Source organism: Pan troglodytes, chromosome 7, assembly GCF_028858775.2.
Source record: "Pan troglodytes isolate AG18354 chromosome 7, NHGRI_mPanTro3-v2.0_pri, whole genome shotgun sequence".
Lineage (NCBI taxonomy): Eukaryota > Metazoa > Chordata > Mammalia > Primates > Hominidae > Pan > Pan troglodytes.
Genome location: NC_072405.2, coordinates 67,720,025 through 67,747,600, shown reverse-complemented (window position 1 = coordinate 67,747,600; position 27,576 = coordinate 67,720,025). Strand labels below are relative to the sequence as shown.

Below are 27,576 nucleotides of genomic sequence, written 5' to 3'. Positions count from 1 at the left end.
TTTCTGGTTTATTCTTGTTAGCAATAAAACCTTTTCATTTTTATTGGCCTAAAATGTCTTTTTAAAAAAAACTTCATTCTTAAAAGATAATTCAGGATTATCTTGAAAGATAATTCAGGATTGACAGTTTATTTTACTGGAGTGTCTCCTTCTGTCTTGTAAGTCTCTTAACCTCCCATTTTTTCAGATGGCTCTTCCAGGTTGCTACTTCTTTTTACAACTGCTTTAAATTCACTGTTTAACCAGTCTATTAGTCTCTAATTTCATTCATAGTCTCAAATTTCATCTCTATTTTTAAATCAAATCTTTCCAGTCAATTTTTGTAGTCTCATTTTTTTGGTCATGCTTTTAATATTATCTTTTAAAAAAGATATCTTAAACATATTTTTCAATATTTTTATCCAATAATTCTAACAACTAGTGATTAAAGATCTGATTCTGTAGTTTTATGCTTAGTGTGACTCACTCAGGCAGCTTGGTTTTTAATATGTTTGGAGATGTTTCTTAGAATTTCAGCTGTGGGAATTCCTTGAGGGTACTTTTGAAATGCATCTCTTCAGAGGGGTTTTGCTCTTGCTTCTTCTGAATGTGGTGTAAGGCAGCAGTCTCCAACCTTTTTCCATGAAGTTGGTGGCTGGTGGGTTTGGGGGACGCGGGGGTGGTTTCAGGATGAAACTGTTCCACCTCAGATCATCAGGCATTAGATTCTCATAAAAAGCGTGCAACCTAGATCCCTCGCATGCACAACAGGGTTCACGCTCCTATCAGAGTCACGCTCCTATCTATCATGCTCCTATCTGAAGGCCACCGCTGATGTGACAAGAGGAGGAGCCCAGGCAGTAATGCTGGCTGGCCGCTGCTCACCTCCTGTTGTGCAGCAGGTTCCTAACCAGCCGACAGAAGGGTACCGGTCCGCGGCCCGGGAGTTCCAGATCCTGCTCTAAGACCTGAAATTAAGATTCTGTATTACGTGCTGCCTTGTCACCTGAAACTTGGAGGACCACAAATGGCCAAACTGTAACACTCCCTTCCCAATTCTACTCCTATGGATAAGGTCCCCTAGCCAAAAAAAAAAAAAAAAAAAAAAAAAAAAAAAAAAAAAAAAAAAACTGTACTTATCATAGAGACCAAGCACAAGGCCTGCTTACCCCTGAATGGCAGACTTCAGTTTCCTGCCAGTCTGCGGAATGATTCAAACCAACCAACCACAATCTCTCACATGAAGCAGGGGTCACCTCATCCTCTTAATACTACAAAGACTGCCTCCCGTAGCCACTCTGTGTTCACTCTGCAAGGACAACCCCCTTGTGACCCTGCATGGCACGAGGTCTTCCTCCCCCAGGCTGTGCGTGTGTGTGATTAATAAACTGCTATCGATCTCTTCTGTCCAGGGTGGAGTGTGGTGTGTTCAGCCGTCTTCATAACCCTAGGTTGGGAAACCCTCCCTCAGGACAGACTGAAGAGACAGCAAATAAAACATTGGGCTTTAAGGGCATTACCAACCTATAACACTTCAACTACATTTCTATCTTGGGAATTTGGAGACTCATTTACATGTAACATAAACACAGGCCTCAACTCCAGATAAGCGTAAGCAAAGTTTATACCTTCACCTGGGAAAAGAGTTTTTTTCTTCCAGTTTTCTTCTTCTTTACTCAAACTCAACATAAGATAAACATAAACTGTACCATCTCTCTCTGAAGTGTTTTCTCTATCTACTACCTACGGTAGGTGTTGCCCTGTAGCACTTCCACTCTTTCTATGAGGGTCTCTGATTTGATTTTTAGCCCTAACAGCACCATGGTTTATTTCCTATCCCCTACGCAGGACTTATTAAACCCATTCAAGGCATCCCCCAGGTAAAATACTAACCCCTGTGCCTACTTGCTGCATAATTTCTGCTTTTCTTGCCCTTTTAGACTTCTAAGGTTTTCTTTTTCCTTGTCAGAAGCTCCATCATGCATTACAAATATTTCTGGTTATATATTTTATACAGCTTCCTTTTTTTTTCTATACCAGGAGGAGTTTTCTAAGCATTTCTCTTTTTCTCTCTCTCTCTCTCACATACACACAACCAGAATACAAAACTGAACTTGAACCTTTCTGCAGGTGATTAAATGTTCTTCAAATATGTGATTATTATTGGTGTCACAGCATTTAATCATAGCCCTTTAATCATAGAAATGCAACAATTCTATTTTCAGACATTGTTTCAAAATCGTAATATTTTTACAATTATAAATAGTGCTACAGCTACAAGAAGATGTACAAAAATCTTTGTGTCGCTGATTATTTCCTTAGAATAGATTCTTGGATGTGTTATTATCCTGACAAAGGGTATGAACTCTTTTGAGCTCTTGATATATTTTGCCAAATTGCTTTCTAGAAAGGTTGTAGCAATTTACAATTCACTGCAGTGTGTGTTAGGTGAAAAGTGATGTATCATAGATGATTTAATGTGCATTTCCTGATTACCCATGAAGTTGAACATTAACTGAGTGTGTTTTATGTTTAACCAATTCCCTTGTAAGAATACAAGGTGATTTTAATCATCCAATTTGGAGCTTTATTCATTTCTTCACTCAAAATATTTGTGAATCTTACTCTAAGCATAATACTGCATTAAACCGAAGGATTAGCTCACCACCTTGGTGTACTTCAATACGTGTGGAATAACTGGCATACAAGGCAACAATTATGTACTGAGGCAGAGAAATGTAGCGGAAAATGAAGGCTTCTACTCAGCAAACACACTGCTGTACAAAAGAAGAGATCCTTATTTCACTGTTTTGAATAATCAACATGAGCCTTAATGTAATTTCATGCTTTCTCTTGAAAAGGAAAATACCATATTGAAATCTAACTTTCAATGATTTTTAATTTGGCTATTTTACAGTTAATAGTGTTCTTCCACCCCAGGGCTGTTTTGGAACCATTCAGCACTTACTATTTGCTATGCCTACGTCTTGCTCAACAGCAGTCTTGTTTCCATTGTTGTTGGGAGGGGATCAGCTAATTGGCACCTAAAGCAATTCTGGGATATTATTTAATGAACTATTACAATTTAATACAACTGATAAAATCGTCAGCTTTTCTCTTAGTTTTATTTATAACATTCATATGATGCGTTCTTAAAAAAGTCTTCATGTGTGATGCCTCCCTTGGAACAGCCATTCGTCTTCCTGTTGCACTGTCGTAATTATTCATGAGAATTTCTCATCCTAGCAAAGGCCGCTCATGGGAAAATGTGGCCATCTCAATGAAATTGGGTGATACCCCCACCAGGATGGCCCTTCAAACCCTAGATAAACAGCTTTATGCTTCTTCATTCCCTTTACTTCCACAGACAGAGGGCCTGTATGCTGCAGGCAAGGATAAAAACATATGTACACATCTCATTTGTCTGAGTAACCAGTATCAGAGGGCTAATAGGAAAGAATATATATATTTATGTTATATAGTATATATTTATATTTTAATATTATGTAGTATATATAAATTTATAGATGTATTCAGTTGATGTAAAAGTAATTGCAGTTTTTTTGACATTAAAACTAATGGCAGAAACCACAATTACATTTTTACCATCCTAATAATATACATACATTTACATTACATGATTTTATGTATAATGTAAACATATCATGTAAAAATATAAGTTTGTATAATATAGAAGTATATAAAAAATAAGAAAATATAAGTATACATAACATAATGTAAAACATAAATATATAATATATCAAAATGTAAGTGTATATAGACATATATAATATATACTATATATTATATAAGAATATAATACATATTTTATGTATGAACATTATATATGTACTATATATGTATATATAAAATACAATATAAAATATAGGGGTGTTGTGAGGGGGTTTGTATACACACATACATACATACATACATATATTTCCACTTAAAAAATAGAAGTAGGTAACATTTAATGCAGGAATTAAAGCAGACTATATATTAAGAAACAGTTTTATTAAGGGAATAATTTTGTTCTGTAATGATAATTTTTGCACTACCCTCCCAGTGCACTGGCTGTATGAAGGCTCCATTTACTATGTAGGTTGCCAGAGCTAAAAGTGTCTTTCTTAATCTCAATCACTACAGGCCTAATATGGTAGATGTGATGGTCTATTAGAGTACCCTACACCGCTAAGTCTTAGATTTACTGAAAGAGTGGGAGGAAAAAGCCAAAAAGGAAGGAGGGAAGGAAGGAGGGAAGAAGACAGAGAAGGATGGAAGGTAGGAATGGTCTGCAGGATGGCAGCCCTTCTGATCTCAGCTGGGGTTGCTTGTGTATCCATAGACAACTTTGCTGAACTTGGCTGGTCTCTTCCATTATGCTAGCATATGCTTGCTCTCATAGTGGTGGCATGGCTCAAAAACAGAGAATAGTTAATTTAGTTAGCTTAGTTTTAAGCCTAGAACTCAAGAGCCTAGGCCTCTTGAGTTCTAGGCTTAAAACTAGCATAGTTTCCATCATTTTCTATTGTCAAAAGCAAGTGCCAATATGAATCTAGACTTAAGAAATAGGAGAACAGACTCTACTTCTTGCTAGAAGAAATTGCAAAGTTGTATTGCAAGGAACATAAATAAAAAGAGGTGAAGAATTGGAGCTATTTTTGAAATCCATCTACCTAATGTTATTATTTAAAATAAAGTTGTGTACATTACTCTCCCTAATTTTTCTTAAGTTTATTCACATTTATACATCTAACTTTTATAAAAACAAATGATGCTATAGATATTTACCTCCAGGTTTGTTGTGAAAATAACTTGATGTGATCAGTATCTTTCCAGTTAGTACATACAGCTAGATTTTTCTTTTTGATGGCTGCATAGGGTTTAATAAATCATGATGCCATAATTTGTTGAACCATTTACCTATGGATGAAAATATAGTTCACTTTTTTTTCCTATTGCAAGCATATCATTACAAGCACATGTTTGTGTACTCATGGTTTTAATTGTAAAGCTTTGTTTCCTAGAAGGGTAATTTCTAGTTGGAAGCGTGTGTACATATTTCATTTTAATGGATGATATTTACCTTATAGAAAAGAGCTAGTATTGGTCATATATTTGTCATAGTAATTAATGTTAGTTGCTGGAACAGATAACCATAAAACACAGTGACTTAACGCAAAGTCAGATATAAATCAGGCTATCTTGGATCTACTCCATGTGGTGACTCAGGAACTCCAGCTTCTTCTACCATATGCCTCTGTCACCTCAGAGAATGGGCTCAGAGTTCCCTCACTAGATACTCTGATTCAATAAGCTGTCAAGAAGATAGGGAGCAAACTAAGGAAGATAACAAGAGATGTTTTAAGGCCAAGACTTGAAGTGGCTTATTTTCTTCCACCTATGTTACTTTGGTCAAAATTCAGTCAAATCATCCAATCTAACTAACTACAAGGAAGGCTGGGAAATGTGGCTTTCCTGTTTGCCCAAGAGTAGGAGTAGTATTGGCTAGCGTCTGGGCAGTGTGTGCCTCTGATGATGATATTGTTTCTGTACACGATATTTCTATTATCTTTATTATTGTTATTATCATTTGAAAATCCTGAAAAGCTCAAAAAGGAACAAGGAACAAATAATAATACCAGAACAGCCTCCTGGTATTTAACACAGCTGTGTTCTTATACTGACTGTGTAGAACGAGAAGGAAATAAACCTTACCCCATATGCATTTCATCCCCGGACCCTGCACCTCGTCTATATTGTGAATAGGGAAATATGGAAGACCATTGTTCCAGACCTTTTACAATTGGAAAATGAATCAAATATTCTCTATCCATTCCATCCCAACCCTAGAGGTAAACATTGCTAACAATTTGGAGTTTATCCTACTTGGTTTGTTTCTGTAACATGCACCTACCTGTTTAGTAAGTATGTGTTTACCTATGTATACCCCTATATGTTATGAGCTGAATTATGTCTTCCCAAACTTTGTATGTTGAAGTTCTAACCCCTACTACCTCAAAATATAACCATATCTGTAAACAAGATCTTTAAAGGGATACAGAAATTAAAATGTGTTTGTTGGTGTGGGCCCTAATCCAATATAAGTGATGTCTTTCTAAGAACAGATTAGGACACAGGCATAAAGGGAAGACCATGTGAAGACACAGAGAGAAGAAAGCCATCTACCAGCCAAGGAGAGAGGCCTCAGAGGAAACCAGCCCTGCAGACACCTTGATATCCGACTTTTGGTCTCCAGAGCTGTGAGAAAATACATTTATGTTGTTAAAGTCACTAAGTCAATGGTACTTTGTTATGGCAGCCCTAGCAGACTAATACACTACACATAATTACACATAAAATATGTGATTTCAAACTCTTTCACACCCTTTCATAACTACCCATTATACATAAATGTTTTTCCTCCCTCCTTATTTCTTTTCTTTTTTTTTCTTTTCTTTTTTTCTTTTCTAGAAGTAAATCTTTTTTAAGTTTTTGCCTATATGTTTAAAATTTGGAGGGCAGTGATTTCACTTACACTTTCTCAATTTCTAATGAGTATTAGAATTTTTCCACATGTTACTGACTATTCATTTATTTGCATTTCACCTGTGGTAAAATAACTGTCATTTATCCATTTTTTAAATAATTTTTTTAATTTAAAGAAATTGTTTATATATTATGAATCACAATACACTGTTATATAAGTTGCAAAGGTTTTCTCCCAATCTGTCATTTGTATTTTGACTTGACTTGGTTTATGGGATGGTTTGATTTATAGATGTTTCACATTTTTCTATTTCATAATGAGCTTCTACTTTTAAGATGATAAGCTGTGTGCTGTAGGTCATACCGTGATCCAAAAGTCAAAATGCTTATTCTCTGAGGCCAGTGGTGATGGCTCATGCCCCGCAATCCCAACACTTTAGGAGGGTGAGGCAGGAAGATCCTTAAGCCCAGAAGTTCAAGACCAGCCTGGGCAACATAGTGAGACCCCATCTCTCTAAAACATAAAGAAATTAGCCGGGCATGGTGGACATCTGTAGTTCCAGCTACTTGGGTGGTTGAGGTGGGAGGATCACTTTAGCTCAGGAGTTCAAGTCTGTAGTGAGCTATGATTAAGGCAAGGCACTGTGCTTCATCCTGGATAACAGTGAGACCCTGTTTCAAAAAAAAGAAAAATAAAAGAATCCCTGTTCTCAAGAAGATTATATACTCCTGGTTGGTTGAGAAGGATGCATATGGAAGACATCATAAAAGAAGAACAAACACTACATCTGGGGCAAAGAGGTGAAGAAAGGCTTCACAAAAAAAGGAGAGGTTATGGAGCATCTTAAAACATGAAGTCGGCCAAAAAAAATGTCTAGTATTCTAGACATGCTTATTAGGCCTCCCAGCCCCACAGGATCTTAAATGGCAGCCTCAGAAGTATTCTTTTATTTATTTGACTGCTGATGTTTATGGATAGTATGGTGGGGGGATGAGGCGCAAAAATATCAGACAAAGAGGAAAGGGAAAGTTGATCTACCCTTAGGCTTTCAAGAAAAGCTCAGAGCAGAGCAGTCTCAGCACGGTGGCAGGAGCCCAATTCTGGCTGGCCTCTTGATCACACTTACTCCCAAATGCAAACACCCTAACCCAGGTAGGTGATGAACCTCAGCCGTCACCAATCCTGCTAGACTTCTTGGGCCTTGTCACATCACTCAGAAGCACTCCGCATACTACATGCACATGTTGCTGTGTGCTCTGAAATCACCCTGAGTCACTTCAGCCGTGCTTGTGAAAAAGCAGCTTTGCATAGTGGAGAAGCAGGCACCTGCAGAAGCAGCCAGGGCTAGAATTACTGCCAGCACTAACCTGCTGTGGGACTAAACCACTTCTGTGCCCCAAGTTCTCCAAGGAACTGAGATTAATAATAGAGTCCACCTCATGGAGTAACAGGATAATACTTTTTTTTTTTGAGACAGAGTCTCGCCCTGTTGCCCAGGCTGGAGTGAAATGGCGTGATCTCCGCTCACTGCAACCTCTGCCTCCCAGGTTCAAACGATTCTCCTGCCTCAGCCACCTGAGTAGCTGGGATTACAGGCACGCATCACCACGCCCAGCTAATCTTTGTATTTTTAGTAGAGACAGGTTTTACCATGTTGGTCAGGCTGGTCTCAAACTCCTGACCTCGTGATCCATCCGCCTCAGCCTCCCAAAGTGCTGGGATTACAGGCGTGAGCCACTGTGCCCGGCCGGGTTAATACATTTAAGGAGCTTAAACCAGTGCCTACTATTAGTGCTCAATAAATATTAGAATTATTTGCCTTTGTGGGTCTCCCTACCATAAGGTATGCATTGCACTCTTAATAGGATCCTTAGCATCCATATCTTTTTTTTTTTTTTTTTTTGAAGACAAGGTGTCACTGTATTGCCCAAGCTGGAGTGCAGTGGTGCACTCATAGCTCACGGCAACCTGAAGCTCCTGGGCTCAAGTGATCCTCCTGCCTTGGCCTCCTGAGTAGCTGGGATTACAAGCTCATGCCACCATGCCCAGCTAGTTTTATTTTTATTTTTTTGGTAGAGACAGAGTCTTGCTATCATGTTGAGGCTAGCCTTGATCTCCTGGGATCAAGCAATCCTTCTGCCTTGGCCTCTCAAAGTGCTGAGATTACAGGCATGAGCCACCATGCCAGCCTGCTATCCTTGTCTTATAATGAGGAAATTAAGAATCACCCAGATGGATTCACTCCCCAAAGCCTGGTCAGTAGCAAAACCTGTTTTTAGACCCAAGTTAGAACTCAGAGCCTGACTTTTAATCCCACACTGTTCTCTCCCACCCAGAAAGCACACACAACTAGCCAACACTATGTGCATGGTTTTTCTACTTCCCTGGCAGAAATTGTTGGTTGTATTGAGGTAGTTTCAAGATAAGCAGAGCAAAGCTAGACAGAGCCATCTAAAAAAGGGAGAAAAATATTTTTCTGAATATATTCTTCCAAGTTTATTTAATTATACTGATAAATGAAATCTTAGACCTACCTTTATTGGAAAATACCCATAAATCAAAATAAGGGCAAACTATCCTGCTGAAAGTTTGGTGGAATGGGGTCTGAGATCATTCTCCTCCTGGAGCAGGAGGCCCACATTCTTCCAGCCAGCCAGGGAGCTAGTGCATTGGCCTTGGAGGAGCCCATGAAGCATCACAAAGCTGGTTGGTATTTTTCAATTTCTGTGCAATTCTTTGTGTCTGATCACTTGGCAATGAGTATTATTGTTTCTCATTTGTAGTCTCTGGATCTTTCCAGAACCTCAAATTCTCAAAATATTTTAGAAAAGAAACTGTACACTGGTTTGTAAAGTAAAAGACCTACTTAAGGTGTTCTTAACAGAGAGATGTGGAGCTGGAAGGGGATTCTTGATCAAGATGATGGTGGAGATCGGCACGTTGACTGGAAATACCAAATGGTAAAAACAGTAAACTCATCTGCACATAAGGAAAAATCACAGATAATTCAGGAAAATTTTGATCCTGCTATTAAAGGACAATGTAAAAGAGATTTTCTACTTTCTTTCCTCCAGAAAAACCCCAGACACTACTTAAAAATAGGTTCAGATCTATCCCAAAATGCAAATGGAAAATTCTTTGCTACATCATTGGTTCACTCAGTTCTTTCTCATATTCTATAAATGAATAAACATAATGCTTCCAGTTAGAACAAGTGGTTACTTTACCTGGGGACCAATGAAGTTAACATTATTTTCACACTCCCTTAATGGATTTCAAGTCCCAACACTGAACAATGTTTTGCTATGACCTTACTTCCTCCTGCTTGTTGAAGCCCAAAGGCCCAGAATAAGGATCTGATCACCAAACCAAGCTTACTTCAAATCCTATATCTTTGGCTTTTAATACAGTACATTCTTGCCACCTTTGAGCCTCTTGTGGATCTTCCTATCGTAAGTTATGCATTGCACTCCTAATAGCATCCTTATCTTATAGATTAGGAAATTGAGGATTAGAAAGGCAGATTCCCTCCCCAAAGCTTGACCAAAAGCACAACTTGTATTTATGCCCAGGTTGGGTAGATTTCAGAGCAATTGTCTAGGTCTTCAAATTGGGAACACTCACTCTGATAGCAAATAGTGAGTTTGACTATGTCTACATGTTTATAAGTTTGTATCTATACATCCTGAAAGAATTAAACTAGAAAATAGATGATAAGGTTACCATAAATTCATGAAAGGAATGCTCTTATATGTGTTCCTACTCTTTGAAACTAATGTCTCAATAAAAACTTTTTTTTTTCTCTCACACACTGTCAGGGAGAAAATGTTAGGTCTCTTCAGGACACTTTTTATGTTTTTGCAATTAGAGCGAAGCTCCATAGCTGGACCAACAAGTTTGCAACACATATTCTAACTGCTGTCAAGGCAACGAAATCCAAGAGTTTAAAGCATAGCAAACTGTCTGTATTCAAATCCTGGCTCGATTGCTTATTGTGATTATGTATGTCTTTGTTATGATTATTTTGTTAACATGTAGTGACGAGAAAGCTGTTTGAATTTATTTTAACTAAACTCAACTAAACAAATAATTATTGAGTACTTGTTACTTTCAAGTTGTTCTGGGCATTGTGGGAGCCTCAGAGATGAACTGGACACAGTAATACTTCCCCTAAAACTTGTTGTCTAGTTGAAAAAGGAGGCCGGGTGCAGTGACTCATGCCTGAAATTCCAGCACTTTGGGAGGCCAAGGTGGGATCCCTTGAACCTAGGAGTTCGCGACCAGCTTGGGCAACATAAGGAGAACCCCCATCTCTACAAAATATGAAAAAAAAATAGCTGGGCATGGTGGTGCACACCTGTGGTCTCAGCTTCTCGAAAGGCTGAGGTGGGAGGATGGCTTGGGCCCAAAAGGCCAAATTGCAGTGAGCCATGACCTAGCCACTGTACTCCAGCCTGGGTGACAGAGTAAGATCCTGCCTCTAAAAATAAAAGAAAGAAAGGGAAAATATATATATATATATATACATATATATATATACACACACACACACACACACACACATTATATATATGTTAATAATATATATGTTATATATAATGTATATATTATATTTTTTTCATATATATATATAACTGTAGGGCAGGGTGAAATATGAGAAATTCCATCAAAGGATCACCAGCAAGCACTCCAGTGAATAAGAAAGGTGAGAACTCAGGTTGGAGCCAGAGAGATTTCAGAAAGGCAATGGCAGTTAAGATGGGAAGAGAGGCTAGAGGATGACAGGAGGAAGTGGCAGGCAGGCAGGGCACTGCCCCTGAACAAACACATAGAAGCCATAAAAATTCAGGGAGTGTTAAAATAATACGAAGTGATCTGCTTTAATAGAAACACAAACTTGAGAGAAATAAGCCTAGAGATCTAAGTTGGGATCTGGAACACTGGGTGTGGAGTCCTTACCTAACTCTGAAAGCAGTAAAAATGGGCAACATTCACTGATAAGTACCAAGTGCCTCTGGAAGCTTCTAGAAAGAGATTAAATTCTAGTTTAAACTCTAGATGCAAAATACTAAGTCAATAGGAAGCAATCTTATGAGTTTTCCTATGTGAAAATAGCAGATTAAACTTTGAATGGAAGTTTATAAATTAATTTACAATTTTTAAGAATGTGTTGAAACTTTATCACATTTTACCAAGCGGCAGCCTCTCTGAAAGACCTTTTTGCTGGAATTGAAATAATTAAATTGGAGATTTGGTGTACCTTTTCAATCATTTTATTAAAAACTCATTCTGGTTTTCTCTGAGGGAGAGATAAACCACTACTAAGGAAGTGGCTAAATCTTTTTTAAAGTACTGTATTCACCATAAAATATATGACACTATTCCCAAATAACACCTAATAGAAACTGGTCACATCAAAATCAGAGAATAGTTGCCTTTTCAAAAAAAGTTTTTGTACTCGTTTCTATTCCAGATGTTAGGAGTATAATGATGATTTAGATAATCTAGAATGGAAGAAGAGCTTATAAGCAAATCTTTACAACACCATGATGAAAGAATACACAGTACATACTGGGGGAGGGGAGTTAGCAAGACTTTACCAAAGTCGTATTTGATTGAGTCTTGAAGGTGATAAAAGTCATTATGGGAATATAGGGTATTGAGGACTTTTTTCATACACAGAGGAGGCAGTAAGAGCAGATGCTTGGAATGAAGCCACATAAATGTGGCTATTTGCAGGACAACAAATGGTTTGGGGTGCTTGAGTATCAGAAAGTTGTTGGAGGTGTTTAAGCAGGGCAATGGTGTGCTCAAATTGTCTTTTAGTTAGACAGTCATAGGGGGTTTGTAGATTCTGAATTATATTCAAGGAGACCCAATGGAAGACTCCAGCAATAGTCCAGCTGAGAGTCAAGAAATGGGAACCATGGTTAATTATCATGGCAGGGTATTGAGTATTACTATTAAATGAGATATGTATTCCAGGAGGAAATGCTTAATACATGTATTATATTTATCAGAATTGTATGTGCCAGGGAATAAATGAGAAATTGCCTAACGGGTACAATGTACATTATTAAGGTGGTGGATACTCTAAAGTCCTTGACCAACATGCAATCTATGCACGTAACACAATTGCACTTGTACCTCATAAACTTATAGAAAAAAACTCATAAATTTATAGAAAAAATGCGTGTGTCTATGCTGAGTTTGAGTGTCTCCAGAGATACAGCCAGATATACCTGGTAGACAGTTGGAAATATGTACCTGGGAATCAGAAAATAGGAAAGAGACATAAAGTTGGAAGGGACTGGCAAATGAGTTGGAGTTGGATTTACGGAAGCAAATGGTCATACAGGAGAGGGTATAGAAAAGCATTTGTGGACTTGGAGTCTAACACTGTGTCTGGCATAAAGTGAACACTCAAAGTAGTGTTTGTCGAATGGATGGCTAACTGAGTGAGGGAACAGATGAATGTCTGCCATTCCCTCCTGGAAGGTACCCTATGACTCCCTGCTCCCTGGAGTTCTCTTATTTCTCTGTTTTTTGTTTTTGTTTTTGTTTTTGTTTTGTCATGCAGCTTTCTCTACCTGTTTGTTCTCTTTGTATGGATGTGCTCCAGCTCTTTATCCACCAAGACAAATAAAGCAGGACCCCTTAGCTCAAAGGCTTCACAGTGTAATAGGGAACTAATTTATAAAGCTCCAAGGAAGTCAAGTAAGGTGAGGAATAAAGAGTGCTCAGTGAAATTGACAGTTAGAAATTCAATGGAAGTCTTAGAACAGTTTCAATAGAAAGTAGTTCAGGAGCAGAAAACCAAACTGCAAACTGCTGTGGGTTGAAGAAAAAATGGGTGCAGTGAAGAAGAACAGATAGGAATGAATTCAGGAAGTTTAGCAGCAATAAGATGGAAGGATATAGAGCTTTATCTGGAAGGGGAGGCAGTATTAAAAATTGTTTTAGTTGAGAGAGGACAGAGTGGGGGATAGGGATATGGAAAAGGTGAGTGCTCTTCAGTCCAAGAACCCAGGAAAGCATGAACAACACTCTCTTTTCCCTCAATGAACTAACTGTTTATTATAGAAAACACACGCAAATTGATCAGAAAAGTACAGTCTGATGGATGCCAAGAGCAGCCTAGAACATGAAGAGCTGGAGGGTCTGGGAAGCCTTCCTGAACAAAATGATCTAATATCCAAGTTTATCCATTCTCCAAGAGAAATAAGAGCTCTTCATGCCAAGACCAGGGAAAAGGGCACACCAGGTAAAGGAATTAACAGAAACCAGGCAGAGAAATATTGCAAACATGAGCATTGCAAGACATTTGTCAGATGTTTTCTCCCAGTCTGTAGAATGAATTTTCATTTAATTAACAGTGTCTTCTGAAAAGCAAGTTCTTAATTTTTCTACAATCCAATTTAATAAATTTCATTTTCTGTCCTAAGGAAGCTTTGTCTAACACAGGTCCTGTGTTTTCTTCTATTAGTTTTATGGTTTTTGCTTAAATGCAGATCTGTGCTCTGCTAATTTTTGTATGCAGTATGAAGTAAGGGTTCACTTTGCAAATGGATATCCAATAGTTCTAGCAGAATACATTGAAAAACTATCATGTTCCCATTGAATTACCTTGGCATCTTTATTGAAAATCAATTGACCATGTATATTTGGGTTTATTTCTGGACTTCAGTTTGATTGGTCTATAAATCCTTACATCAATAGCATGTGGTTTTCTTTATTGTAGCTTTAGAGTAAGTCTTAAAATCAAATGGTATAATTCTCCCAACTTTATTCTTTTCCAAAGTGTTTTGGTCCTTTGCATTTTCATAAAAACTTTTAAAATAAACTTTTTAAATTTTCAACAAGAAAGCCTAAGATCTTTATTGACATTTCATTGACTCAGTAGATCATTGTGGGCAAAATGACATCTTAATTATAGAGGCCCCCATACAATGAACACGGCATGTCTCTGTTTATCTTGGTCTTCTTCAGTTTCTTTCAGCATTGTTTTGTAATTTTTAGTGCACAAGTCTTGTATATATTCTGTGGAATTTATTCCTGTTTCATATTGTTGATGTTATTATAAATGATGTATTTTTCAATATCTAATTGTCATAGTATATAGAAATGTAATTATTTTTGTATACTGACCTTATATTCTATAGTCTCTCTTAACTAATTTATTAGCCCTAGTAGCTTTCTCCCCCTAGACTCTGAAAAAGAACTTACATTCAGAATATATTAAGAACTTATATAACTCAGTAATACGTGGACAAACAACCCAATTTTTAAAAGGTAAGGGTTTTAAAAGACTTTTCCTAATATTAAATGACTTGTCATTATACATCCACTAGGATGCCTGAACTTGACAAAACTGGTAATGCCAAGTGTTGACAAGGATTTGGAGCAACCAAAACTCTCATACATTCTTAGTGGGAATGAAAGATGGCACAGTCACTTCTGAAATCAACTTGGCAGTTTCTTGTCAATTTAACATGCATTTACCATACAATCTAGCAGTCACATTCCTAGATATTTACTCAAAAGAAATGGAAACATATGTCCATACAAGTGTTTGTACTTGGATTTTTATAGCTGCTTTATTCATAATAATTGAAACAGGAAAGAGCTTACATGCTCTTCAACCAGTGAATGAATAAACAACATTGTGTTATACTGATAGTCTAATAACACTTAGTAACAAAAAGGAGCAAACTACCAATGGATATGACAATATGGATGAATTTCAAACACATTATTCTAAGGAAAAGAAATCAGACATAAAAATTCATATATTGAATGATTACATTTATAGAACATTTTGGAAAAGACAAAACTAGAGTGACAAAAATCAGGTCAGTGGTTTCTGGGGATTGAAGACTGGGGGAGGATTGACTGCAAAGGGGTTCAGGAAAACTTTGTAAAAAGATGCAGTTTTTCTGCACTGTCATTGTAGCAGTGGTCCACAAATGCATCCATTTCTTAAAACTTATCAAATTTGTACATTTAATATCAGTGGTTTTATTGTAGGCAAATTATTCCTCTGTTTCAAAATAAGTCACAGTGAGTTTAGCTTACTACAAGTACAGGTCCATAATCTCTTATCTGACACCCTACAGACAATTGCGTTTTGAAATAAACATTTTTTTAACTTTTGAAAAGTTTTACAGAATATTACATAAACCACATTTAATGTGAGATTTGAGGTGGTACCAAATAATGGAATGGTAATATTTCTGCAATAAAACATATGAACATACATTGAGTAGGATCAATGAACTCTAAAGAGGCTTTTGTCAGTTCAGATTAGATGATGCCTCTAGGTTTTGCTGCCAATGTGTCATGACACAACTTTAAGTTTTCAGAACTTTTTGAATTTAGAGTTGCAATTTAGGGGCTGTGGTCCTGTTTAAGTAGTTTGCTATATTTTAAGATACTGAGGTTGGGGCTGAGAGGAAGGGGATTGTGAGGCTGGAAAAATATGAAGCTAAAGAGATAGGTATATTACAGAGGGTAACAATACTCAATATTTTTCTAGGTATATTTACATTCAATAGCTACTAAAACAGATTTATAGAATTTTGGAAAAAGTAGTATCTGCTCTCTCTTTCTGTAGTAAGTAGTTCCTGCAATTGCTTATGGAATCCTTACTGTAACGAAAATAGTGTGTGAAAAATCCCATTGTTCATAAAATATTATAATCCAAATATATCAAAGTTGGGTCCTATATTAAAGCTCTTCAAGACTCCCCAACAGAGAGTTCCAGCTCTTCAGTTAGAAGGACAACATTGCAACTATCAGAACCTCCTCCGTCTCCTCTCATGGTTCTCTTCCATCTGTCCTTTTCCTACTTCCACCTCAACACCTTAAAAATTACAGCAAATACTCAATTGATCTGGTTGTTTCCAAACTTTTCTTTGTTTTTGAAGCCTCTCCGACTCGGTTCATGCTCTTCTCTTGGCTTAAGTGTTATTTTCTCTGTTCATTCTCTGACTAATTTCTAATCTAGAGATTACAAATGTGTATACAGGTGACACAGAAAACATAAATGGGTAAGGCAGCCAAGAGCGGAAAAGGGAAGGGGAAGAAAAGGAGGATCAACAGCAACTAACATATATTGTTAGTCACAGCACCTGACACACAGAGGACTCTTAATAATGGTTTCTTTAACTAAAGGTGATATTGAACTATAACAATACAGATGAGGCAACGTAGAGAATATAAGACTACTGTAACTCTTCCTAAGCTGTCTTAATGCAGTGGAAGTGATTATATACTGTTATACCTTGAATCTGCATCAGTAGCATCCTAAATTAACTCTGGCTGAGACCAAGAAAAAGATTGCTAAGTTGTTGTCTTAGCTTGGGCTGTTATAACAAAATACCATAGACTGGGCAAATTTATTTTTCTCATAGTCCTGGAGGCTGGAAGTCACAGGAATTTATTTTCCTATAGTCCTGGAGCCTGAAAATCCAAGATCAAGGTGTCAGCATCACATGTTTCTGGGGTGGGCCCTCTTCGTGACTTGTAGACAGCCACCTTCTGTGTTTTCACATATCAGGGAGGGAGACAGCAATCTCTCTGGTATCTTTTCTTATAAGGGCACTAATTCCAGCCTGGTGGCCTCATCTTCATGACCTCGTCTATACCTAATTATCAAAGACCCGTCTCCAGATACTATCACGTCAGAGTTGGAGCCTCAACAGGTGAATTGAATTTGGGAGAGACACAATTCAGAGGAGGTCATCTTCTTGCAAAGAGTAATATTTAAGGAACTGATGATACATGGGGTCATATATCCTATTGAAGAGATTCAAAGTCAGGTTCAAAGAGATTCTGCCCCTTCCCTCTAGGAGCCTATAATCAGTATCAAACACATTAATAGAGACAGGCATATTCAAAAGCCATTAGGAATAAAATGGAAACATTAAAACAATACATGGGTAGATAGCTAATCACATTATGTAAAGGTCAAGCATAAGTGGATTTTTAGTGGAAGGAAACAGTACCTATTCCTGGGGGAGATCGGGTAGGGGGAGGGTGCAGAGTCACATTTACCCACACAACCCTGGAAGATTTCATGGGAGAATTCGGAATTCAGCAACGGCCATCAGCCTGATTGGGAATCTGGGGTATTTCTTATCTGAAAAATGTGTGAATTTTGACTTAGTGAATGCCATGCATTAAAATATATGATAGTAAGGCAGGAGGACTCCTTTTGTTTTTGGCTCTGAGGTCATCCTAAAAGACCATCCCTATCATGTGAGACTATCCTTTTACTAATGTAACACTCTAGAAATGTGTTATTTTGATTTTTAGTTTTATGTCATATCTTAAATTTTGCCTGCAAAATCAGATGTGTTATTTTTCTGTGTAACGAAAGTCCTTGAAAATATTCATCAGCAAGTCATAATATAAAGGGAAGCATTTATTGACTTCAAAGAACTGTAAGAGATTATTTAGCTCACATCTGGCTGAACTTCCCTATACGTTATCCAAAATTTATGAGTATATGTCTTTTAGATAATCAGAGCTAAGTTCAAACTATCAGCCCACTCGATCTTATATAAGGAAAGCATACTCAAGAAGGGTGTCAGTGGATGTGCAGGTGAATTCACAAACTTTGGTTGCAGAGATTTTTAAATCAGTCCTACTGAGAGCCGACACCTCTCCTTTGGCAATACATTTAAGCTTACGCTAGGAAAAATTCTTTTCGCGTGGGCTTAGTCCTCCATGTTCTAGTATTAAAATCCAATTCCTCATGTCATATCTTCAGTGGAGGTGTTCTTTCCCTGTTGCTTGTGAACGAGCTCTGGATATATACGATTTGAAGACATTACATTGCCTCTCAGTATTGTTCTCCCTAGACAGGTCCTTTAATCTTTCTTAAAGGTCTTATTTTCTGATCCTTTAATCATCTCTGTGGTAAGAAATTTAAGTTCCCATTCCTCTTTGTCTCATTCTCGATGTGGGCACTGACTAATATAGGTCCTGTGAGCTCTCTTTATATTTTTCCACCACAGTATTACCTTTGCTGTTTAAATTGAAATGTTGCTGTTCACTCATCATACCATTTTAAAAAACAATATCAAAATATGGCTGTGAATCCATTTCAAAATAAGATGTAGAGTGTACAAATAAACCAGAATTATCTTTCCTTTGTATTACTCTGGTTTTCTTTTGAGCCCCACTTCACAGGAAAATATGAGCCTTGATTATCCATTCTTACCAAAATATCATTTACTAAGGCAGGAATATTAACTCAGGTAAGCAAAATGATTGTTTCTTTCATCTCAGCAATTCCACACTTACTCCCCTACCAATTGACTTTTTATAGAATATTAGTTTGCATTAAAAAATCCATTTAATTGCATTGGAAAAACACTTCACTGCCACGCTCCAGGCCGATACCATGTTGCAGCTGCTCCTATTTAAGGGATAATTGTAGCCTCACTCTTCTACAAGGAACTAATTCTGATTTTGAAAGGATTTGTCCTCATAGTTTATCCTGATGAGAGAGGACTGGAGTATTGCCGTGTAAAATAGCTGAATAGTCCTATTATAGCTATTATGTCACAAATGTTGTGTATTGTTGAAGATCAAAGTACTGTACCACACTCAATGGTGAGATGTACAAGCATGGCACACTTCCCAAATTATGTAAAAACTACTGCATTTTATGAGTCATTTAGTACCATGTGAGCTATCTGTGGACCTGTTTCATTTCCCTCAAACTTTCCTCATCATTCTGAAATCCTTTATTTTCTGGTAGAAAGACTTACAATCTAGTCATTTCTCACTAGTCTCCCCAGGAAATAAACTTCAGTACTCTGCGTTCTTCCATTGAAAGATATTACTTATTGCATATCATTCCATTTTATATTTAAATTACTTTAGAAAAATGTTAAATAACCCTGGACAACAGTAAATGCTAACTGGTAAATTGAGAACATGTAAACATTTCCCATCAAAACCATTAATGATGTCCTTTTGAATTTAAAATGTATAGCACTCAGGATTGGCTAGATTCTAAGGAAACAAATACCTACTTCACCATGTAACCTCATTGGGTATACACATGTCCAATGAGGGCTTAAAATCCTAGGTGGGCGATATGAGGTATAAAATGAATGGTATTTTAAAAGAATGAGGCTTTCTTTTCCCTAGAAATATTGCGACATCAGCTGTCACTGGAAAACTAGCCCATAAGTCAGAAAGGCCAGTGAAGGGCTAAATATTAATTTAGTTATACAATACGGCAGGCTTTGATTTTAGTTTTAATATCTGGCCTTTCAAAATCAACCCCTCTATATGACATTTCATTCTCATGTGCATCTATAGAGGGCTTCAACCCTTGAAGAAAAACTAGCTCCAAAATCTAGCAAAGAATGCCTGCCAGGAAGTACCATGGTTTGTTGAATAATTTTTATAAGACTCTTGTAAATCACAGATAGGATTAACTGTCTAAAAGCTATTTTCCCCAAAGTAACGCATTCTGTATGTGATTTGGAGACATTACTACAAGATTTAGGACTTAACCTACATAATACAACGAATCAGTAGACATAAAATGTGGTCACTGAAAACAAGTATAAATTTGAAAACGTAACAATTTGTGAAACTATAATTAAAGTGAAGATGGGCAATGTTGAGGGAACAAAATCAAATGCTTCGTGTGGTTTGTAATTACTGATGAGGCTTTCCAAAGTAATCTGGAAAATTAAATAAGACAGCGAAATTCAATGTAAAGAAATTAGGACCAGGTCCACGATATAGTAGGCATTTCACAAGTAGGTACTGATAGCATTACATCAGCACTGGTAAAGACATGTTTTGTTTACAGGCACTCATTTTCTGGTAACTAGAGTACATAAAGTTCCTAGGTCAGATGAATAAACTGTAACCTGGACCTTTACAAGTCATGCAGGTTTACTGACAGTAAATGGGCAAATTGCCAACTCCATCTCTAAAAGGCAGCGTAGGTGATGAGGTTTTGGGGGTGGTGATCCTCAATGTCCTCTTATGGGGATCAACACAAAATGACAATCCAGCCTATCTACTAAAATTTCATACTTTTAACATTTCCTTTGTTAAGGACTCTTTCCTTCTAGACTATCTTATCTTTCCTTTTAGGCCAGTGGTTCTCAATCTTTTCTGAAAATTAAAGCCACTGGAGAGCTTTTAAAAATTCCTGTGCTCAGGCCCTACCTGAAAAGAACTGAATCAGAATCTGTGCGTGTGGGGCTCTGGCATGAGTATTTTTCTAAACTGCTAAGATGACTTCACTGACCAGACTAGTTTGGAAAATACTACTCTGAAAGACTACATCTAGAGCAGGAACCATTTTAAGTAATTTGTTTTGTATTTTAAACCTATAAATAATACAAAGCATTAGTGTCTTTCACCACTCTCTCTGTTGATTAATGTACAAATGAATGAGTGAATGGACAAATAACTATTTTATTTATCCATGATGTGGAGTTGAATGTCCAGGAAACTGAAAAGTATTACAATGATGCTCTATTTTATTTTCTAAATTAAGAAAGATTTGCTCAGAGGTTTAGATGTTCAACTTTCCCCAACTTTTAGTACAAATACATCCATTTAGTTTTTGATGGGCCTTGGATACAGCATTATAAAGTGAGCATTTTTTCAGATTACACTGAGATGGCCTCTCTTTGTATAAGTGGCTAGAAGTAAGAACTTTTTCCCCCAGTAGCTCATATTCCCACCTATCACACCATGCCATGTACAGTATACCACTTTGACTCCATACACTCCGATGGAAGAAACCAGACTCTTGATTATGTAGAAGAATGCACAGGTCTCATGCATTTGGATTTTCCCTTAAAGCAGAGAAAACTGGTAGGTCTGTAGAGGAAAGCAGGAGATATCATTATCTCCCAGGAGTCAAGATGCAGATAATGGTATTGTTCCAGTCTTGAACCATTTCATTTCATCTTCCTGATGTTCACGAGGCCATCAAACAGACATCAATGATGAATTCCAAGAAAGTTTTATTTTTAAAAATCAAGTTTTGATATAATAAATGTTGGATTGAGGATAGAAATTTAAGCTGAGAAATGTTAATTTGGACCTAAAATGTTTATTATTACTATTATTATTGTGGAAGGAAATACATACAGGCACATTTTAGTATCTACAACAGTATTTGGGAAGCTGTTATGAAACACAAAACTTCATTTAAATTTTATTATAAAGACCTTTATTAGGAGAAAGGACATATTTTCTATTTCTTACTTTTATTTTGTGCCTTGAAGGACTTGTGAATGTATAGAATAATTATTTTTTCTTACTGCTTCCTCTTTGCAACCCAACCTCCACCAAGTCAATCGTGAAGGTAGGAAGAAAGCTGTATTTCTGTTACTTTTAAAAACGATAACGAGAAGAAATTAAAACAATGGCTTAAGAGAAAGAGGATGTAAGGAGTACAAAGCAAAACTTAACAAAGAGTTAGTAAAGGAACTTGCATTGACAATTCACTCAGCCATGTTAATTTTATCATTAATACTGTCTTCATATTTTTTTTTTCCAGGTCTCTCTGCTCGTATTTGCTTGGTGCTCCGAAATGCACGGGAACAGACAGCTATGGGAAAGTTGCACAGAGCAGTTGGCAATCAACATGTCCTAGAAGGGTGTGTGGAGTAGCAAAACAAGTGGAACGGATGAAGAACTTCCAAGCTCCTTCGCAGAGTTTTGGGCCCTAGTGTGCAGGGCTGCTCCCTCATGAGATGGAGGAAAATGTCGCCCACACCTACTTGGACCTCTCACCAAGGACACTGCCCTCAGAGATAAATCTGTTGGACGGCAGCCAAGAGACCCCAAATTGTCTCAACCTCCAGGACACGGCAAGTTGCAAGTTTCCGAGTTGGGGAGGCAAAGCGGGAAAACATGATTGGCGATTTCCTCCTGCCACTCACCGACCGGAGAAATGGGGAGGCGGACTCCAGGTCTTTCGTGAACTGCCAAGAGCCCTATAGGGCGTCCAGCTATAAAAAGAGAAGAATCCCATGAAGGACAACAAGCAAACTCATATGTTATCCCTTTAGCCGGATTGTGTGCTGATGATTGTTTCCCTATTTACACTTCGAATCACCCCTGTGGTCTTTTGTGAGTCCCCAAGGCAGCCTCAGCCTTCGCAAACCGTCCAGTGGGGCACGAATCTCGGAGGGGTGCGGGCTGCAGGCGGGAGAGGGAAACCAAAGAGGGGCGGCTTTTCCAGGCCGTCCACCCCCAGGCGAGCTGGTCCTCACCCTTCGATCGGCTCGAGTCCCTCGGACAGTTGCCCACTCACAGCGTGCAAAGGGGTCGCACTCCCTGTGGGTTCTCCGCCCTCAGAAGCGGCGCTGCGCAGGAAAGTCACCTCCACTACGGGCCGGGAGTAGGGAGGGGAGCACAGTGACAGGGTTGGGGAACAGCCGAGGAGGAGTGGGGGTCGCGGAGATAGGGGTGGGGACGGCCGCGGAGAGGGCGGTGGGAGTGGGGTGGGGCCGGGGAGGGCCGGGGGCGGGGCTGCGGGGCGGGGTGCGCCACAGCGCCCCCTCGCTGCGCGCTCCCCACGGTGCCCTGAGGCCGCTGGTGGCTCTGGCTCGGCAGCCCCTTTGTGTGCGACGCGCTGGTCCCGAGGAGCGCGGCACGGGCACAGCGGAGGCCTCCCAAGGTCCCACCGCTTCTGTCCCAGCCGGGCCGTGCTCTCCTCCTTCTCCTTCTCCGCTCCTCCTTTCTCCGGTCCCCGGCCTCCGGCTCCGAACAGCAGCCATTGGGCCTTGACGAGCCCGCGTCCGGCCGCGCTCCCTACCCCGCCCGGCCCGGGACGCTCGCCCCCCTCCCGCCCTGTCCCCTCTGGATCCCCGCCCCCCCCCCCCCCCCACATCCCGGGCCTCCAAGGTGGAGAAAATAAACTACAAGCAGAACAACTCAGAGTCTCCAATAAAACGCCCAGTACCTAGAGCCCGAGCGCTTGTGCCGGGCTGCGAGGGGCGCGGGAGGCGGGGATGGGGGGGCGGGCGGGGGGGACAATGATCGCATGAAGTTACCTGCCCGGCGGCGGCGGTAGCGGCGGCGGCGGGACCAAGAGGCGGCGGTGGAGCAGGCTGCGCGCTCGGCGCCGACGGGTGCGCGCCGCGGCTTGGGGGAGAGTTGAGCGCTTTTCCCCCCTCTTTTTTTTTTTTTTTTTTCCTCTTCTTCTTAAACAAACCACAAACGGATGTGAGGGAAGGAAGGTGTTTCTTTTACTCCTGAGCCCAGACACCTCACTCTGTTCCGTCTAAGCTTGTTTTGCTGAACACTTTTTTTTAAAAAAGGAAAAAGAAAAGGAGTTGCTTGATGTGAGAGTGAAATGGACGTAAGATTTTATCCACCTCCAGCCCAGCCCGCCGCTGCGCCCGACGCTCCCTGTCTGGGACCTTCTCCCTGCCTGGACCCCTACTATTGCAACAAGGTGAACGCTCTGCTTTTGTTTCCACCGTGTTCTTGCTGCTTGATCCTGGGAGGGGAGCGGCGGTGGCCGGGCCGCGGCGGGGCCGGCTTGGCGGAGGCCGGTCCCGGGCGCGCTCGGCTCGCAGCCCGCTGCAGCCTGCGTGCGCTTGGGTAGTAAATATTGTGGAGTAGCTCCGGGGGCTTGCCAAACACCGCGATTGTGCGGAAAGTGACACGATTTGCTCGGATTCTTTCCTTCCTGCTGTTCGCGACTAAGGATCCCTGCCTAGGTTTGCCGGGGGGCGTTTAAAAAAATAATAAGAGAAAACCGTGGAATACTTTGGGGGTGTGTCTGGGGTCCAGGAACGGAGGCAGAGTAAGAGAATTCAGTTTATTTCCCAGTTCCCCCTTCTCTCTCCCTCCCTCTCCCGGGCAGTGGGGGCTCGTGGCACCACTTCCCTTCTCCGGATTAGTTGCCAGGGGAGCAGCCGGGAGTCGGGGTGCAGGGACCTGGGAGGCGCCCCTGCCCCCCACAGGGAAAACTGCCCCACAACTCTTTTGTTTTCTCAAACCGGTTCCGGCAGCCGAGCCCGGGTTCGGACACAGGTCCGCGGGCCAGAGCACAGCGGGGTAGCTGGGTCAAGGTTTGGGGAACAGTTCCTGTTTAAGGGGTGCGCGCGGAAATTGCAAGTTTGTTGGGAGCCGGGCGAGCACGTCGCGTTCAAGTCCAAAGCTCCCGCACTCGCGGAGCAGGGTCTGCGGCTGAGCTGTACCCACGGCCCGCTGACCTCGGGTGCCAGGGCCGCGGGGGCCCGGGGAGAGGCGGATCATGCCGGTGACCCGGAGGTGGGGCGCTGGCCTGGGCTGCTGCGGAGTGCGGCTGGGTCCACCTATAGGACAGTCAGGGGGTACGAGGGAGGGGGTTACTCTCCCGGCTTCTCGAACTCTCTCATCCCAGAGAGGGAGGACACGCAGGGACCGGTCCCCCAGAGTGGTCGCAGGGGCACGACTGCCCACGCCTAGGGCTAGTTGGACGTGTCTAAGCAGTCCCGTTGGATGAACGTTGGCAGAGAGAATTGAGTTCTCTAAAACGCTGGGCGGGCCTTTTAGACGCCCAACTCTCGCTTGGTGATAAATCTGCCTGATACTCACAGCCCCTGCAGGCACATCCATGGCGACCCTCGGTGTATTCCACGGGAAAAATCGTTGGGACTCCCAACATTTGCCTGGTGGCGAGTCATCACCAAACGGCTTTTTTACCTGATACAGAGATATTTAGTGCGCTGCCTTCTCAGCCCTGGACTCCGCACCACGCGACCGAGTCGCAGCTCCGAGTCTTGGACAGTGTTGACACGCAGGCAGGCTCTCACACACACACTTCCCCGTGGAGAAGCTCCTCGATGCTGTGTCCAGTGTGAGACCCACTCAAAGGACTGTGCTGTGTGCCGATGGTGTTTAGGCAAGTTAGAAAAGAGGGACATCCAGTCTTGAGCAAGGCAGAAGGGCTTCCATTGTACAGGGAGCCCTTCAGCTACGGGCAAGTTGAAAGGTACGGGGAACTTTGGCAAGCGCATAGGAGTTTGTGTGATGAAGTTTCATTATTTGCTGGTGACATAGTTCTTTTAGTCTAAAATCTGTTTTGTCTGTACACTCAAGTATTGTGTTACGTTTTATTTTGCTTATGACACCAATACTATTGCTAATAAAAAATAATAAAGTTGCAGCCCTATCTTGGAGAGTAAAGACGTATTCCACTGTAGTTACCGGAACCAAAAGCTCAGAACTATTTTGGCAATGAGACTGGACAAATCTTATTAAGTTTATCAGTGATTTTAGGCCCCAAAAAGAAGTTAATGACTTGGATACACATTTCACTCCTCGTTCTTGTGATAAGTAGGGTCAGATTTAATTTAAAAGTTAAATGCTTTGGAAAATCAGGAATTACTTCAATATATTAAATCATTTTCCAATTAAGTGCTTTAAATAATTTTAGTGGGTTGTGCTGTGAATTGAATAAATTAATTTAGAAAGTATTCAGAATTTCTTTACTAGCTCATTGAAGTTCCTTTTAAGTCACCCCGTGTATAAGAAGCAAACTGTTCTTTTTAAATGCAAATCAGGCACCCTTTCTATAGACTAGTTGCGAGTCTTCTATTTAACTTATCCAGAGAATAATAGATTTTTTAAAATGCAAAGTCATAAGACATGTTTCTAATAGTAGAAGAAGACTTCATGGAAATGTTTCTCCAGGGACATCTCTGGCCCATCTCTGTGTAGCAGTCCATCAGATATATTTGTCACTGGTCCCTGATTATATTAAATGTACTGGATAGTTTTCTAGGCCCCACAAATCCCAGGCACTTGAGTTTTTTCACTCCACCATGATTAGCATTGGTACAAAATTTCTGTCCAGCTCCACAATTGTAGTTGTGCATAACGCAGTCAACTAGCATTTGTTTTTGCAATGACATGAGTGGATTTGCAGGGAAATGGAAGAAGGACAGAAGTTTGGAAAAGGTGAAGTAAGAAATCTGTGCCTACATTTATTAAAACAAGTTGGATCAGACATCCCCAAAAGAACAATACTGCAAAGTAAATCTTGCTTCCTTCGGAGGCGTAATGAATATGTAGTTTACTACAAATAGCAGTCAGTTTGTCAGGTGATTTGTTTTTAATAGGGTGATAAGATCATAAATTACTAATTATCTTTATTTTAAACCTGTCAACACTTTGCTTATTTAAAGTTGGTGTGCTAAATCCCAGCGGAACCAGTATCTATCTGTGCTTTAGAATCCTACAACTGTAGCTACAGTTTCCCGGTGACATTTTTTTCAATGTCAGAAGAGACTCTAATGGAGAAAATGAATATTCTCTTCCTGAAGCTTTCTAAACTAAAATGTGATTGTTTTACTCTGCTGACACTTTCCGGCACTGCTGCTCTATAGATTGCCAAAACGCTACTTACATTTTTCAGTTAATAAACTCTGGAGGAGGCATTTTTGGAAACGGTTTAATCTAGTATTGCTCTATTGTAAGACTAATACACGTTATGAACATATCACTATGCAAAGTGGCCTCCATTTTCACATAGCCCATTGTGGGAACAATGCGAATGATGTTGGTTAAGGCAAGTGTGTGAGGCATCTCTTACACAAACAGCCAGAACGGATGGCATGTTGCTGTATATAGGTCAGTGTTGGAAATAGCAGTGTAGCTCACAGACTGGACAGACACATGGAGGCTGGAGTTAACAGTATTCACCTCTTGCAGCCTAATGCATGGTTATATTTCAGACATTGAAAGATGAGTACCATAGTGGAGTTTCATCTAATTAGACTATTTTAAGTAACATTGTATCCCTTAATTGAGCTGAATGCTACCAAAATAAATTGGATTAAATGAGCTTACAATTGGAGTTCTGTAGTGATATAGTCTTGTTTTCTATTCTAGTTAAAGATGTCAGATCATCAGTTTAAATATATACCTACAGAGTAATAACAGTTCTTTTCAGTTTCTTAGTGCAGCGTCATTTCCAAAGATTGTTTTCACTGGTTTTATGCTAAGATAGGACAAAGAAGTGGTACTTTTTCATTTTTACAACGATGTGATGTGTTCAGTTATTGCTCAGTATCTGCCCACATAAGGAGTAGTAATACAATTATGTTATGACA

The 27,576-nt window shown here is 39.8% G+C and overlaps 2 protein-coding genes, 1 long non-coding RNA gene and 1 other non-coding gene across 6 annotated transcripts in view; 3 read left to right on the top strand and 1 right to left on the bottom strand.

Moving 5' to 3' along the window:
• Nucleotides 1-22,153, top strand: part of LOC134810874 (uncharacterized) — a 143,557-nt gene extending 121,404 nt beyond the window's left edge. The window contains exon 3 of the long non-coding RNA XR_010159579.1: nt 22,023-22,153. This is a non-coding gene — a long non-coding RNA (uncharacterized LOC134810874). The remainder of the gene's footprint in view (nt 1-22,022) is intronic.
• LOC112204290 (small nucleolar RNA SNORA51) lies at nt 5,628-5,758 on the top strand. The gene has a single exon (XR_002937861.1). It is a non-coding gene; the product is annotated as a small nucleolar RNA SNORA51 (small nucleolar RNA).
• LOC134810871 (cleavage and polyadenylation specificity factor subunit 6-like) lies at nt 21,467-23,774 on the bottom strand. 2 transcript variants are annotated; one of them, XR_010159573.1, is made up of 3 exons: nt 23,524-23,774; nt 22,741-22,855; nt 21,467-22,476 (listed from the first exon to the last, which is right to left on the bottom strand). XR_010159573.1 is itself a non-coding variant. In XM_063817125.1 (2 exons), exons 1-2 carry the CDS (start codon nt 23,358-23,360, stop codon nt 22,404-22,406), a joined length of 693 nt encoding a protein of 230 aa, XP_063673195.1. In that variant the 5' UTR covers nt 23,361-23,392; the 3' UTR covers nt 21,467-22,403. The 2 variants fall into 2 exon arrangements, 1 of the variants encoding a protein (XP_063673195.1); XM_063817125.1 differs by lacking the exon at nt 23,524-23,774 and having other exon boundaries at nt 22,741-23,392.
• TOX (thymocyte selection associated high mobility group box) overlaps nt 23,392-27,576 on the top strand; it is a 305,743-nt gene continuing 301,558 nt past the window's right edge. Inside the window, exon 1 of one of the 2 annotated variants that reach the window (XM_519777.9) lies at nt 23,392-23,927. In XM_519777.9, coding sequence (XP_519777.2) covers nt 23,826-23,927 — 102 coding nt within the window. In that variant the 5' untranslated portion in view covers nt 23,392-23,825. The remainder of the gene's footprint in view (nt 23,928-27,576) is intronic. The other variant, XM_009455429.5, reaches the window with a different exon arrangement.

Bases quoted from the DNA above. Each gene is read 5' to 3' on its own strand.
- LOC134810871 (XM_063817125.1), bottom strand. From the start codon at position 23,360: ATGTGGGGGGGGGGGGGGGGCGGGGATCCAGAGGGGACAGGGCGGGAG. The intron at 22,477-22,740 runs GTGAGGACCAGC...CTCTTTTTATAG, and splicing joins GGACTCGAGCCGATCGAAGG to CTGGACGCCCTATAGGGCTC.